The following is a 16,170-nucleotide window of genomic DNA, read 5'->3' as shown; positions in this document are numbered from 1 at the left end:
CGCCCATAGGGTCTCCCCGGGTCCCCGCTTCGGGCCGGCGAGTGGGGGAAGGGGTCGGCCGAGGGCAACCGAGGACGTGCGTGCGTACGTGCGTGCGTGCGTGGATTCGGGCGGGCGGGCGAGTCCACGGGGCGGGGCGCCGAGGGGGTGGCGCGCGCGGGTCGGCCGGCTGGGCAGCGGGCACGCGCCGGCGTCTTCGCTCCGGGTCCCCCTCGCGCGCGCGGCGAGTGGTTCCGCCCGGCCCCCGGCTCATTGTGCTCGCCTCACGCCGGCCCAAGATGGCGGAGGCGCTGGAAGCTCCGGGCCTGTGACTACAAAGAGGGAGCCGGGGGCCGGGCCGGACCGGAGCGCGGCGGCGGCGGCGGCGGCCGAGGCCGAGGCCAGGCCCCCTCCCCTCAGCCTCCCGCCCCTCCCTCCCGCCCGCCCTCCTCCGCCCACCGGCGGCCCCGCCCCTCCCCCAACCGCCCGCCTAGCATGGTGCGGCGGCCGCGCGCGCGGACATGGGGGAGAAGCTGGAGCTGAGACTGAAGTCGCCCGTGGGGGCTGAGCCCGCCGTGTACCCGTGGCCGCTGCCGGTCTACGTGAGTGCCGCCCTCCACCTTCCCTACCTCCCGGCCTCCCCTCCTCCGCGGCCCCTGGGGACACCCCAAACACCCCCAAGCCGCGCTCGCCGGTTCCCCCTGCGGAACGGAGCCTCTGGACTCCACTGTCGCTGTTCCATCCCCCGTTGCTTCCCGGCCGAGGGCCCCGCGGCTGTTTCCCGCAGGGTGGGAGCCGGCGCCCCCGAGCCCTGTCGCGGTGCCGTTGCCCCCGCCGGGCTGTCCCGGGCGCGGAACGGGAGGGGTAGCTCGTGCCGGCCGCGTTTTGACGGGAAGCCCGCCCGCCCGCCTCGCTCGTTCCCGGCGCTGTCAGTGTGCCCCGCAGCCTTATTTCTGTTTTTGAGGGCACCCTTTCCTGTCTGCTCTCCTCTTCTTTTTAAAAATTAGGCGTTTGTCACGCTTTTCCTACTCGGGCACGGCGGGCCCGACCCTGAGAAGGTGGGGAGTTAACGTCCCCTGGAGTGGGCGGGAGCGGTCTGACCTTTGGAAATGGGGAATTTTTGTCCCCGTAATTTTGAGTGGGTATGGGCTGCCCTGGCCCTGGGAAATTAGGAATCTTTGACCTGTTAATCCTAGTTGGGGTGGGGGACAGGCTTTATCCTTGGAAATTGGGACTTTTGCTCCCCGATCTTGAGTGGGCAGGATTGGGCTCACCCCGGGAGTTAGTAAATTTTGTCTCCTTCATCTTGGTGACCGTTGGAAAATGACAGGCCGGGTGGAATGTTACAGAGGCACCCCACCGGCTTGTTCCAGAAACCCGCGTGCGGCTCCCGGGGTGCGAGTCCCGGCGTGGCCCCTGGGGAGGCGGGACGCGTGCGTCCGCGCTTGGGACCCTCTGGCCACGTTCCGGGCCGGGCAGGGCGCGTTTTCGGGGAAAAGTGAAGCAGGCGCTGTCGGCGAGCGTGTCCGGGGCGCGAGTTTTGGGGGGCGCGCCTGCAGGGCCCGGCCGGGCATCCCCGCGCGCCCTGGGACTCCCGCGCGCGCGCTGGGCTTGTGTCAGTTTTTGGAAACGTGCTCGCTGGGGGCGGGGTCAGGACGCGGAGAGCGCTGGGGAGCCCGGGCTGGCTCACTGCCCTGGGTCGGTGCGAGTGGATGGGAGAGGGAACGCAGCTTCCAGCCCGGCCGCACGTCCCGCGCGCGGGGCTGGCGGGGTCGGGCTCTGGCTTCTCTGGTTGAGCAGCTCCGGGTGTGCGCCTGGGCGGCCTGAGCCGGGATCCGGCCAGGAGAGGTCCTAGGACGAAAACTGAAAGCAGAGGCCGCGCTTCAGCGCCCCGACCGGTTTCCTCCCTCGAACGTTCAAACTCCAGAACCCTTCCAGCCTCCACTTCTGTCTGTTGGGCTCTCATCGCTTTAAGTGGTAGAAGGCGTCTGACCCTAAGAGTTCTATCTGTAACTGACTGAAGATCATTTGAGGTGGCTTACCACCGTCCGACCGGCCCCAGTACATGGCTTCACATTTTTTTTTTTTTTGAGACGGAGTCGCGCTCTGTTGCCTAGGCTGGAGTGCAGTGGCACGATCTCCGCTCACTGCAAGCTCCGCCTCCTGGGTTCATGCCATTCTCCTGCCTCAGCCTCCCGAGTAGCTAGGACTATGGGCGCCCGCCACCACGCCCGGCTATTTTTTTTTTGTATTTTTAGTAGAGACGGGGTTTCACCGTGTTAGCCAGGATGGTGTCGATCTCCTGACATCGTGATCCACCCGCATCGGCCTTCCAAAGTGCTGGGATTACAGGTGTGAGCCACCGCGCCCGGCCCACATTTTTTATTTTATTTTATTTTTTGAGTCGGAGTTTCGCTCTTGTTGCCCAGGCTGGAGTGCAATGGTGCCATCTCGGCTCACTGAAACTTTGGCCTCCCAAGTTCAAGCGATTCTCCTGCCTCGGCCTCCCTGGTAGGTGGGATTACAGGCATGCGCCACCACACCCTGCTAATTTTGTATTTTTAGTAGAGATGGGTTTTGTCCATGTTGGTCAGGCTGTTCTTGAACTCCTGACCTCTGGTGATCCACCTGCCTCGGCCTCCCAAAGTGCTGGGATTACAGGTGTGAGCCACCGCGTCCGGCCTCACATTTATTTATTTATATTTATTTATTTATTTTTTGAGAGGGAGTGTTGCTCTTGTTGCCCAGGTTGGAGTGCAGTGGTGCCATCTCTGCTCACTGCATCCTCTGCCTCCCGGGTTCAAGCGATTCTCCTGCCTCAGCCTCCTGAGTAGCTGGGATTACTGGCATGAGCCACCACCACGTCCGGCTAATTTTGTATTTTTAGTAGATACCGGGTTTCTTCGTGTTGGCCAGGCTGGTCTCGAACTCCCAACCTCAGGTGATCCACCCGCCTTGGCCTCCCAAAGTGCTGGGATTACAGGGGTGAGCCACTGCACCTGGCCTCACATTTATTTGTATATCTTCCTCTTTCAGTTCACCTAGGGCGTAGTTCACTGTTTGCAGGGTACAGTTCTACACGTTTTGACGAACTCATTGGGTGGTGCCCTGACCAGTGCTGTGGTTCAGGTGCACAACCCCCAGCTTCCCTGCGGCGCCCCCGTCCTCAGCTTACCTGGGAGCTCCTGGCTGCTCCCCATCTGGCCTTACCTGTAGTTCTGCCATTCTCAGAAAGTTGGCTGAATGGAATCAACAGGACGTTCCCTTTTGGTCCTGGTGGCTTTCGGGCGGCCAAATCTGTGTTGCTGCAGGTTTCAAAAATTACCCTATTTTTTTGCTGACTGTAAATCCATTGGACAGTTGGACCACAAATTGTTTATCTATTTGCCTGCGGGTCACAGGACTGTGGGCTGTTTCCAATTTTTGGTGATTAGAATAAAGCCGCACTAAACACCACTGGCGGGATTTTTGGTGAAAGTCAGTGTTCGCATGGTGAGGTTCTCAGGAGTGGACCATACGACCTGTGCTAAGCGTCTGTTTAACATCTGCATCCCAACAGTTGCCACTTGTCAGTACTAAGAAACCCACTGGAACCTGGTGTCGGGGCCTGGGGTAGTGGTGTTGCCAGGGACCCTTTGCCTTTTCCCTGATACTGAAGTGAACATTCACGTGAAGGCAGCCCCGGTGTCCCCGCCCGCATGCCTGCTGCCCTGCCTGGCCAGTGCCCCATTGTAAATAGTAAGGGTGAGGGCTGGCGGGAGCGGGCTTTCTAGTGGTGGGCGGGACTGTGCTGCGTCTTTCCCTCCCTGGCCAGGCCCTGGCTTGGCAGGGTGTGCTGGTTCTGGCGCCGTCTGCGGCCTGTTCCTGCTCTGGTTGGCCCACTGCCGGGCCCAGCATCTTCATTCGCCCAAGTGCCAGAGGCAGCCTTCCGACAACCTCGCTGTGACATTTGTCATTTTCTGTGTTCCCGTTGAGGAATTTTGCTTTCTCACAAGAAGTGAGGGGCGGTTCTGATTTTCTTTTCTTTTTTTTTTTTTTTTTTTTTTGAGACGGAGTCTCGCTCTGTCGCCCAGGCTGGAGTGCAGTGGCGCGATCTCGGCTCACTGCAAGCTCCGCCTCCTGGGTTCACGCCATTCTCCTGCCTCAGCCTCTCTGAGTAGCTGGGACTACAGGCGCCCGCCACCACGCCCGGCTAATTTTTTGTATTTTTAGTAGAGACGGGGTTTCACCGTGGTCTCGATCTCCTGACCTCGTGATCCGCCCGCCTCGGCCTCCCAAAGTGCTGGGATTACAAGCGTGAGCCACCGCGCCCGGCCCGATTTTCTTTTCTTTCTGTTTTTTTTTTTTTTTTTTTTGAGACAGAGTTTTGCTCTATGGCCCAGGCCGGAGTGCAGTGGCGCAGTCTCCGCTCACTGCAAGCTCCGCCTCGTGGGTTCCAGTGATTCTCCTGTCTCAGCCTCCCCAGTAGCTGGGATTACAGGCGTGCGCCACCACGCCTGGCTTATTTTGTATTTTTAGTAAAGACAGGGTTTCACCATATTGGCCAGGCTGGTCTCAAACTCCTGACCTCACATGATCCACCCACCTTGGCCTCCCAAAGTGCTGGGATGACACGCGTGAGCCACCGCACCCGGCCGCGGCCGCAGCCGCAGCAGCACATTTATTCATGATTCATTCCAACAGCAGCTACTGAATACTCAGTGTTGTGGGGGCACAGAGGACAACAAGCCAATATTCTCCCCCCGCCACCGCCCCAGCATTCTTAGTCTCAAGAAACCTGTCAAATGAAGACAGGCCGGGCACAGGGGCTCATGCCTGTTGTCCCTGCACTTTGGGAAGCCCAGGCGGGAGGATCGCTTGAGCCCAGGAGTTTGAGACAAGCCAGGGCAACATCGTGAGACTCCATCTCTACCAAAAAATTTAAAACAGTGAAGTTAAGTAGGTTATAAATAGAAGTTCAGCAGAGATACTGTGCTGAGTACAAGGTCAGCTGAGGTCCCCAGGGAGGGGCTGCCGCTTCTGCCCTGGGGGACCTGTGGGTGGCTGCTTGGAGGAGGGGCCATCCGGAGGAGGAAGCAGAAATAGCCCCAACTGTCCACACTCGGAAATGAGTAGTTCGGAAGGGGTTTGCCCAGTTGGCAAACGCAAGGGGGAGGAAGGGCTATTTTTCTTCTTATATGACCTGGGAGTTCCTGGATAACCGCTTTTCTTGAGCCCTGCGTGGCATTTCTTGGTTTTTTTTTTTTTTTTTTTTGAGATGGAGTCTGGCTCTGTTGCCCAGGCTGGAGTGCAGTGGCACCATCTCCGCTCACTGCAAGCTCCGCCTCCCGGGTTCACGCCATTCTCCTGCCTCAGCCTCCTGAGTAGCTGGGACTACAGGCGCCCGCCACCATGCCCGGCTAATTTTTTGTATTTCTAGTAGAGACGGGGTTTCACTGTGTTAGCCAGGATGGTCTCGATCTCCTGACCTCGTGATCCGCTCGCCTCGGCCTCCCAACGTGCTGGGATTACAGGCGTGAGCCACCGCGCCCGGCCGGCATTTCTTGTTTTTTTGAGAGGGAATCTCGTACTGTTGCCTGGGCTGGGGTACAACGGTGCGATCTCGGTTCACTGCAACATCTGACTCCCGGGTTCAAGTGATTCTCCTGTCTCAGCCTCCCCAGTAGGTGGGACTACAGGTGCCCGCCACCACGCCCAGCTAATTTTTTGTGTTTTTAGTAGAGACGGGGTTTCACTGTGTTGGCCAGGCTGGTCTTGAACTCCTGACCTTGTCATCCACCTGCCTGGGCCTCCCAGAGTGCTAGGATTACAGGCGTGAGCCACCACGCCTGGCCCTGCGTGGCATTTCTAGGGCAGGATGGCCCTGCCCTTCTAGTGGGAAGGGCACGAGTGGCATTATTGGTTGTTTGCTCGGAAAGAACCTTCAAAGGCCACAGAACGGGACCTTCCCCCGGTGACTCACGGGCTGTGGGCGGGCAGGGGCGGCCTCCACTGGCCAAGGGTCCCGACTCTCTGACTCTCATTAATGAGTGAGTACATCTTCCGCCTGACAGCCTGGCCTGGAGCCCAGCTGTGGGCGGCGGTAAGTGGGCAGCCAGCAGTGAGTAGCAGCCGGGGCGGGGTGAGCTGTCCCCACCGTGACTCAGAAGGTATTTTCTGCTGCTGACCTCTGAGCTTGAGTGTCCTGAGTAATCCCAGCTCCCCCGGAGGCAGATTAACCTTTAGGCAGCTTTGTGTGAGTAAAGGAGTTGCTTTAAATAGGACAGAATAATAGAAAAAACCCAAGTGTCCCGTTTGGTAGCAAATGCACACTGCTTTGTTCCTGCTGGCCTGAAAGAGGTCGCAGGGGGCACTGGGGGGGGTGGGGGATTGTCCAGAAACTCTGCAGATGATACAGGGACACTCCAGCCTAGCTTCTGAGGAGATTTTTTTTTTTTTTTTTTTTTTTTTTGAGACGGACTCGCTCTGTCTCCCAGGCTGGAGTGCAGTGGCCCAATCTCGGCTCACTGCAACCTCCGCCTCCTGGGTTCAAGTGATTCTCCTGCCTCAGCCTCCCGAGTAGCTGGGATTACGGGTGTGAGTCACCACGCCCAGCTCTTTTTTTCCTTTAAAAATCTGCTCGTTAACTTCTGCTCATCAGAGTGTATATTTGGGGTAATTCGAGTCCGTGCTCCCAGGTTGCAGTCCTCAAATGTGGCCCAAATAAACGCTCTACTTATATTAATTTTGCTCCAGTTCCTTTCCTTTAGCTCGACAGTGTGAATCTACAATTATCTTAAAATAAAAAGTTTAATTAAAAAAAACACACGGTTGCCCAGGCACGGTGGCTCATGCCTGTAATCCCGGCACTTTGGGATGCCAAGGTGGGCAGATCACCTGCGGTCAGGAGTTCGAGACCAGCTTGGCCAACATGACGAAACCCCCGTCTTTACTAAAATTACGAAAATTAGCTGGGCATGGTGGCGGTTGCCTATAATCCGGAGAATCGCTTGAACCTGAGAGGGGGAGGCTGCAGTGAGCCGAGATCATGCCATTACACTCCAGACTGGGCGACAGGGCGAGACTGTCTCAAACAAACAAAATTAGATAAAGGAAAAAAGAATTTGTGTTCAAGTAATATTGGCCATTGATGGCTGCACATCGCTCTTGGTGTTACAGATTCCAGGAACAGGAAGATAGTGGCCGAGAGCAGCAGGCAGGAACAGATAGATGCCTTTCCATGCTTGCCCCTGGTGTGGTTGGGGGGCATGAATGAAATCCTTGCCCTCGTCTCTCTAGACCTGATGCATTTTGCGTGCCTCACTGGGCACGGACTGCTTGGAGCTGTTTTTATCTTCCAGCACTGTGGGGTATAGGAAGGACCCAACACAGTTCCTCCTGTGCTCTCCAGCAGTCAACACAGAGGAGTTCCGGAACCAGACACGTGTACCCAGGGATTCATCAGTTCTGTGTTTCCAACTGGGTAGCCCCAATTCGACTCACTTCCAACATGTCTACCTCGACACAGGCCCAGATCCCACGGGGTAAGGGCTCAGTCCCCAAGACTCCCCCACTTTCCATGCCAATTAGAGGCCCCACGTTGTGACCTGTGCTTCTGAGTGACCGGCTGTAAATCCAGGTTCCCATCACCCTTACCTTGGCTTGATTACATTGCCTCAGTGGCTCACAGAACTCCGAGAAACACTTAGGTACTCTGGTTAATGATAAAGGAGGATCCATAGGATGCCCATGAATACTGAGAAATGGACCCTCAGGACAAGGCATGGGGGAAGGGCCCACCCCCTCCAGGAGTCTCGTGGAACCTGTCCTTTTGGGTGTTGTTTCTCTCATTAGTTTTGAGATAGGGTCTTGCTTTGGCACCCAGGCTGGAGTGCAGTGGCTTGATCTCTGCTGACTGCATCCTCCGCCTCCCAGGCTGAAAGGATTCTCCTGCTTCAGCCTCCTGAGTAGCTGGGATTACAGGCGTGAGCCACCATGCCTGGCTAAATTTCGTATTTTTTGGTGGCACTTTGCTGTGTTGCCCCAGGCTGGTAGTAACTTTGATAAGCTTTGGGCCTCAGCCTCATGCTGTGTCTTGGGGCCTGAGGTACAGCAGGGGCCCCAGAGGAGTCCTCCAGGGAAAGGACTTCGAGAATGGTGTGGCACTGGTGGAGCCTTTTACCTGGAGGATCCCTGCATTGAGCTCTTCTGGTCCCGATTTGTACCGAGCCCTCCTCTTCCTGCCTGTAGACTGAAAGAATGAATTCCTGGCCCTGGAAGGTTCAATCAGCAGTTCTCTGGTGGAGGTGGCTCTGCCCCCAGGGGACACCTGGTGGCGTCTAGAGACATTTGCGGTTGTCACCACCGGGGTGGGGGAAGCCCAAGGATGCTGCTCAGCACTCACAGAGCTTGGGGCAGCCCCACCACCGAGGGCGGGCAAGAGACTCCGAGAGCTGTGCCTTTCATCACCTGGGGTCCCAGGCACAGACCGCCGCCGGGTGTCGCTCGGTGTTCGTGTAGATGCCTTCTCCTGGGGGCAGCCCTGCCTTTATTTCCTGAGTGCTTCTTGGGACCATGCGTGTCTGGCAGGCCCTGGCCAAGATCGAGGCTTGCTTCCTGCAGTCCCCGCCCACTGTGTCCCCCTGAGGAAAGGACCTGAGGTGCAGTTAGCGTAATGGGAGTGTATTTGGGCCACGTTTGTGGACTGCAGCTCTGGAGACACAGATTCAAGTGCCCAGAATGTATGCGCAGCAGTTACAAGTGGGGCTTCCTGGAGAAACGAAGGGGGTGGCTTTTGCATTGGAATCACAGGAGTGATTGCCCGGCTCCACATCCTTCCTGGTATCTCAGACTCCAGGGACGTGAAGATAACAGACGGGTCACATTGTGCAAATAGTGATAACCTTGTAGGTAATTCATCAGCTAGTGTGGAAACCCCAGGGGAGGAAAGAAGGCCCTGGGAGGGCGTGACTGAAACTCACTCACTCGGAGGCTCTCTGGGCCTGTGGAGTTCTGCACAGCACGCAGCTCCCGCTCCTCGGACGCACTTTTCTTTTTTGTTTTCTTTCCTTTTTTTTTTTTTGAGACGGAGTCTCGCTCTGTGGCCCAGGCTGGAGTGCAGTGGCGCAATCTCTGCTCACTGCAAGCTCCGCCTCCTGGGTTCAAGCGATTCTCCTGCTTCAGCCTCCCGAGTAGCTGGGACTATAGGCGCCCGCCACCACGCCCAGCTAATTTTTTGTATTTTTAGCAGAGACGGGGTTTCACCGTATTAGCCAGGATGGTCTCGATCTCCCGACCTCATGATCCACCCGCCTCGGGCTCCCGAAGTGCTGGGATCACAGGTGTGAGCCACCGTGCCCTGCCAGCCACTTTTCTTTTTTTATTTTTTATTTTTTATTTTTATTTTTTATTTTTTTTTTTTTTTGAGACGGAGTCTCGCTCTGTCACCCAGGCTGGAGTGCAGTGGTGCGATCTCCGCTCACTGCAAGCTCTGCCTCCCGGGTTCACGCCATTCTCCTGCCTCAGCCTCTCCGAGTAGCTGGGACTACAGGGGCCCGCCACCATGCCCGGCTAATTTTTTTTGTATTTTTAGTAGAGACGGGGTTTCACCGTGGTCTCGAACTCCTGACCTCGTGATCCGCCCGCCTCGGCCTCCCAAAGTGCTGGGATTACAAGCGTGAGCCACCGCGCCCGGCCTTGCCAGCCACTTTTCTTTCTCTCTCTTTTTTTTTGTAGACAGAGTCTCACTCTTTTTACTCAGGCTGGAGTGCAGTGGCGCCATCTCGACTTACTGAAACCTCCGCCTCCTGGGTTCCAGCCATTCTCCTGCCTCAGCCTCCCAAACAGCTGGGATTACAGATGTGCGCCACCACGCCCTGCCAATTTTTGTGTTTTTAGTGGAGTCGGGGTTTCACCATGTTAATCAGGCTGGTCTCAAACTCCTAACCTTGTGGTCTGCCTGCCCCGCCTCCCAAAGTGCTGGGATTACAGGCGTGAGCCACCGTGCCTGGCAATATTTTTCCTCTTTTTTTTTTTTTTTTTGAAATAACAGCCTTGTTGTGACAGTTCACATATCACAAAGTTCACCTGTTTTAGGCTGGGCGTGAGAATGGCATGAACCCAGGAAGCGGAGCTTGCAGTGAGCTGAGATCGTGCCACTGCACTCCAGCCTGGGCGACTGAGCGAGACTCCGTCGCAAAAAAAAAAAAAAGTTCACCCATTTTAAGTGTACATTTCAGTGTTTTTTAGTATATTCACAGATTGTGTAGTCATCACCGTTGTCTAATTCCAGAACGTTCTCATCACCCCAAAAGGAAACGCTGCCGCCTCAGCAGTCAGTGCTGGTCTCCCCTAGCGTCCTGGCGCATTTTTCCCTGCGTGGTGGCCCACGAGTCCCGTGCTTTCGTCCTTCCCTGTCACGCTGTGGCTTTGGCCTCAGGCTAGAGGGTCAGTGGCCGTCAGCCTGTGCTCAGAAAGCCTGTGCTCAGACGAGGGCGAGGAGAGTTCTGGTCAGCGCATCCAGCCTCCCTCCTGTGTCACTTTGCTGCTGGAAAAAGAGGGTCCTGTTGGAGACCCCAAGAGAGGAGAGAACTCGAGGTGAGCCGCAGATCACAGTGAGAGCAGCCATGAAGCCGCTCCCTTACACAGTGGGGCTCCCTAAGAGCAGGGCATCCTCGGGGAGCAGGCAAAGGGTGCCCGCTCTTCCTTAGCGCCTCTGTGTGTGAGAAACGTCCGGGGCTGCGAGTGAACCTGGAGCGTGCAGACACTCACTGGAGGCCAGCCAGGTGCTGCCGTCCGACCACCCTCCAACCCCAGCCTGCTCACCGGCCCTCTCAGTACAGCAGGCACGGGTTCTGTGGGCTGCCCTGAAGACCTCCCCTAGACCTATAGGTGCTGTGTCCTTGGTGGTCAGCTCGTAAGCGTGAACCTTCCCGGTACCTTGCGAGTGCCTCGCTACGCACTTTAAGATGGGGTCGCTCCGGTCATGTTTTATGAAACCAGAGGCCTAGTGAGCCCAGCTTCCTCTCACAGCTTCACAGCAGCCTGTGTGGGTGGCCTCAGCCCTTCTGAGCCCCTCCAGTATCGAGTTGCTTTGACTGTTTCCAGAGAGCTCCTTTGGTTGTTGGGTAGCTTGGGCTGTTTGTTTGTTTTTTTGAGACAAACTCTGTCACCCGGGCTGGAGTATTGGAGTTTAGTGGCGTGATCATAACTCACTGCAACCTTGAACTCCTGGCTCAAGCGATCCTTCCACCTCAGCCTCCTAAAGTGCTGGCACTACAGGCGTGCACAGCTGTGCCCAGCCAGCTGGGGCTGTTGCAGATGGGCTAGTTGTTATCAAGTCAGCTGAAGCCTTGTCAGCCATCCTTGGTCTGAGCTCTCCCTGGCTCTTGGGCAGCACCGTCCTCTTCCTGTGGAGGTCTGAGTCCCTTTTCACACGGCCCTTGATTCTGCAGACCGATGCTCAGCCAGGAAGCAACATGCTCTGATGTCCAGGCCCAGCTCTGCTGTGAAGTAGCTGCGTGGACTTGGGCCAGGGCCTGTGTGGACCTCGGATTCAGGGTCAAGTCTAAAAATGCTCTGTCAGGTTGGGCACAGTGGCTCACACTTGTAATCCCAGGACTTGGGGAGGCCGAGGCGGGCAGATCACCTGAGGTTGGGAGTTTGAAACCAGCCTGACCAATGTGGAGAAACCCCGTCTCTATTAAAAATACAAAATTAGCCGGGCGTGGTGGCTCACGCCTGTAATCCCAGCCACTTGGGAGGCTGAGGCAGGAGAATCGCTTGAACCCAGGAGGCGGAGGTTGCAGTGAGCCGAGATTGTGCCATCGCGCTCCAGCCTGGGCAACAAGAGCAAAACTCCATCTCAAAAAAAAGAAGAAAAAGCTTTGTCAACTAGAAGGGTAGAATTAGGTCCCTTGGGGTAAGGCTGCAGAAACACCCCATAAGCTATGTGTGTGATTTCACTGTTTCTAGTAGCCACATTTTTAAAAAGCGAAGATAAATTTTGTTTTTTTTCTTTTTTTAGAGATAGGGTCTTGCTGTTCACCCAGGCTGGAGTGCAGTGGTGTGATCACAGCTCACTGCAGCCTTGAACTCCTAGGCTCAAGTGATCCTCCCACTTCACTCTCCCAAATAGCTGAGGCTACAGGTGTACCTGCCATGCCCAGCTATTAAAAAAAAAAAAAAGCAAAAACTTTTTTTGAAGAGATGAGGGTCTCAATACGCTGTCTAGGCTGATCTCAAACTCCTAGCTTCATGCAGTCCTCCCGCCTCAACCTCCCAGAGTGCTGGGATTACAGGCATAAGCCACTGTGTCTGACCTCTTTTTAAATTTTTAAATCTATTTTATCTTTTTTTTTTTTTGAGACGGAGTCTTGCTCTGTTGCCCAGGCTGGAGTGCAGTGGCGCGATCTCGGCTCACTGCAAGCTCCGCCTCCCGTGTTCATGCCGTTCTCCTGCCTCATCCTCCCGAGTAGCTGGGACTACAGGCGCCCGCCACCACGCCCGGTTAATTTTTTATATTTTTAGTAGAGACAGGGTTTCACTGTGTTAGCCAGGAGGGTCTTGATCTCCTGACCTCGTGATCCCGCCTGCCTCGGCCTCCCAAAGTGCTTGGGGTTACAGGCGTGAGCCATCGTACCCGGCCAATATTTTTCATCTTTTTAAGAGTTGAGATCTTGCTATGTTGCCCAGGTTAGAGTGCAGTGATGATCATGATTCACTGTGGCCTCAAACTCCAGGCTCCAGTGATCCTCCTGCCTCAGCCTCCTAAGTTGCTGGGACCCCAGGCATGGGCCACTGCATCTGGCCAAGGAGATAAATTTTCATAACTTATTTAACCAAGTATAACCGGAATATTATCATTTTATCATGTAATTAAAAAGTTGTTGTGGCTGGGCGCAGTGGCTCACACCTATAATCCCAGCACTTTGGGAGGCCAAGGCGGACGGATTTCCTGAGGTCAGGAGTTCGAGACCAGCCTGGCCAACATGGCGAAACCCCCTCTCTACTAAAACAACAAAAATTAGGTGTGGGCCGGCCGCATGGCTCACTCTAAGACCAGCCTGGCCAACATGATGAAACCCCATCTCTACTCAAAATAGAAAAAATTAGCCGGGCGTGGTGGCTGACACCTATAATCCCAGCTACTCAGGAGGCCGAGACAGGAAAATCGCTTGAACGCAGGAACTGGAGGTTGCAGTGAGCCGAGACTGCGCCATTGAACCTGGGAGGTAGAAGTTGCAGTGAGCCGAGACCGCACCACTGCACTCCGGCCTCGGCAACAAGAGCAAAACTCCGTCTCAAAAAAAGAAAGGAACTCCAACATGAACTGGAAGCCAGTGCTGGGCTCTTCCGCACAGAGGCTCCCACCCATAGACCAGGAGTACAAACCCAACCATGCTGCTCTAGACGTGGGCCCTGGGATGATCACCCAACCTCTGTCCCGGCTCTGCCTGGGCCCTCCAGGAACAGGTCTGTGCTGGAAACGCCTCTTGGCCGAGGCTCCTTTTACTAGACATCCACTCTCAGTTGGGGTTCCTCCAGGCCCCGCACACCCACCCACCATGAGAGGGAATGTCACCGCTTGGCCTTTGGGATTCAGAAAAGCCTGGTGAAGTCTGCACAAAGCCCTGGCTCCCAGTCCTCGGTCTACACAGCATCCCACACCACAAGGCACCTCTGGACAGGAGGCAGCACGAGCAAGAGGGGACGGGGGCAGTAACTCGGGGTGCACTGCCTGGTGGGGACGCTGTCTCCCTAGCTGTGAATGACGGGGAATGAGGCACCAGGATGAAACAGGTGTGGGGCAGAGGGCACGGCTCGCGGGAGTTGCAGAGCGAGTTCACCCTGCTACTGCTTCTGCGGGGCACTCGTTTTTAGAACTACACTTACGTGGCCCCCAAAATAATGTCACGCTGCCAAGGAGAGCAGGCAAGGGCAGGTGACACCGCTGTAAATCAGAGGGTTTCCAGCCTTCACACCCCTGAGTCATCTGGCTCCCGGGAACATTCTCTGCTCCAGTAAGGCCTGTGCCTGTGAGAAGCGCTTGGCTAAATCCCAGGAAGGGGAACTTGGGCCGACAGTCCCTCCAACCTGCGCAGCCTCAGGACACTCAAACCACAGCCGCAAACACTCTGCCAGCCAGACATGCAGCTCCCGCGGCCACCACTTTGAGACAGCAACTCCCTGTGACAAGAAAACTCCGAAACCAGGCGAGGCAGGGCCCTGTGTCAGATGATCACCAGGGAAGACGCTATGGAGAGACAGGAACCGCCGGGACCACAGCAGGCTGGAATTCCAGCTTGAGGAGGGAGAGGGGAACCCTGTCGTGGGCCCTGACTGTGAGCAGGAGGAAAGGGGTCTCACAGAAGCAGGACCCTGATATGAGGGAGCAGGCCCAGCACCCCTTCCTCCCGCCCCCAGCTCCTGACCAGAGAGCAGGCCGGCCCTCTGGGTGTCGCTTCAGATGCGCAGAACCCAGTGCTTCCGGCTGCACCCTGCAACATCCCAGAGCACTCTGTGGGGGTCTGCAGGAAGAAGACTCCCCCGTGAGGGGAGCTGTATGGAGCGGCACTGTCCCAAAAGCAGCCACTAGCCACTCAGGGCTGTGGGCACCCGACATGTGGCTGGCAGGACGGAGCTGTGCAGAGCACAAAATATGCAGGAAACAACCAGGCGTGCCGCACTCGCCCCACACACACAGTCAAATCACGCAGGAACAATTTTTTTTTTGGAGAAAATGTTTTGCTCTTGTCGCCCAGGCTGGAGTGCAATGCCACGATCTCGGCTCACTGCAACCTCCGCCTCCCTGGTTCAAGCAAATCTCCTCTCTCAGCCTCCCTAGTAGCTGGAATTACAGGCACCTGCCACCACACCCAGCTAATTTTTGTATTATTAGTACTACTAACAATTTTTATATTATTAGTAGTACTAATAATTTTTGTATTACTAGTAGTAGAGCTAATATTTGTATTACTAGTACATGTTGGCCAGGCTGGTCTCGAATTCCTGACCTCACGATCTATGCCCAGCTCGTGTTGAAGTTCTTTAGCCACCTTTGAGCAAGGGACCCTATTTTCACTTTGTCCGAGGCCTGCAAGTTCTGCCTGCTCCCTCGCCACCCGCGCCAGCCCTGCTCTCCGCTCTGCCCAGCCCCGGCTCCTGCCTCCTCCTATTTCTTTTTCTTTTTTTTTTTTTTAGCTGGAATCTCACTCTGGTGCCCAGATTGGAGTGCATTGGTGCGATCTTGGCTCACTGCAAGCTCTGCTTCCTGGGTTCAAGAGATTCTCCTGCCTCAGCCACTGAGCAGCTTGGATTACAGGTGTGTGCCACCACACCTAGCAATTTTTTTTTTTTTTTTTTTGAGGTGGATTCTCACTCTCTATCCCAGGCTGGAGTGCAGTGGTGCAGTCTCAGCTCACTGCAACCTCTGCCTCCTGGGTTCAAGTGAATCTCCTGGCTCAGCGTCCTGAGTAGCTGGGATTACAGGCACGCACCACCATGCCCAGTTTTCATAGAGTGGGGTTTCACTGTTTTACCAGGTGGTCTTGAATCTGACCTCAATGATTCACCACCCCGCTCCAAAGCTGGATTACAGGTGTGAAACACCATCCTGGCCATTATTCTTTATATTTTTTGTAGAGATGGCTTTTCCCATTTTGGAGGCCAAGACCCACTTGAGGCCAGAATTTGAGACCACCTACCAATGGTGAAACCTCTTCCAAAAAAAAAAAACCCAAAAAATCTCCAAAAAAACACTTCACTTTGAAATTTTTTTTTTCTTTTTCTTTTTTTTTTTTTGAGACGGAGTCTTGCTCTTTTACCGAGGCTGGAGTGCAGTGGCACGATCTCGGCTCACTGCAAGCTCCGCTTCCCAGGTTCACGCTGTTCTCTTGCCTCAGCCTCCCGAGTAGCTGGGACTACAGGCGCCCGCCACTACGCCTGGCTAACTTTTTGTATTTTTTTTAGTAGAGATGGGGTTTCATTGTGTTAGCCAGGATGGTCTCGATCTCCTGACCTTGTGATCTGCCTGCCTCAGCCGGCCTCCCAGAGTGCTGGGATTACAGCATAAGCCATCGCGCCCGGCCACGCCCAGCTAATTTTTTGTATTTTTAGTAGAGACGGGGTTTCACCTTGTTGGCCAGGATAGTCTCGATCTCCTGACCTCGGTGATCCACCCGCCTCAGCTTCCCAAAGTGCTGGAATTCCAGG

The 16,170-nt window shown here is 55.6% G+C and overlaps 1 protein-coding gene across 4 annotated transcripts in view; it reads left to right on the top strand.

Annotated features, from left to right (window-relative positions):
* Nucleotides 1-251: 251 nt before the first annotated feature.
* Nucleotides 252-16,170, top strand: part of DOT1L (DOT1 like histone lysine methyltransferase) — a 71,413-nt gene continuing 55,494 nt past the window's right edge. For 2 of the 4 annotated variants that reach the window (XM_032178968.2, XM_032178972.2), the window contains exon 1: nt 252-581. In XM_032178968.2, the coding sequence (XP_032034859.1) occupies nt 501-581 (81 nt within the window). In that variant the 5' untranslated portion in view covers nt 252-500. Of the gene's footprint in view, nt 582-1,019; nt 1,038-16,170 lie in introns of those variants that run through there. The other 2 variants (XR_009209919.1, XM_058428232.1) reach the window with 2 other exon arrangements.

Source organism: Hylobates moloch, unplaced genomic scaffold (genome assembly GCF_009828535.3).
Source record: "Hylobates moloch isolate HMO894 unplaced genomic scaffold, HMol_V3 SCAFFOLD_15, whole genome shotgun sequence".
In the NCBI taxonomy this organism is placed as follows: Eukaryota; Metazoa; Chordata; class Mammalia; order Primates; family Hylobatidae; genus Hylobates; species Hylobates moloch.
Note: the sequence above shows the minus strand (reverse complement) of the source record. Positions and strands in the feature narration are given on the sequence as shown.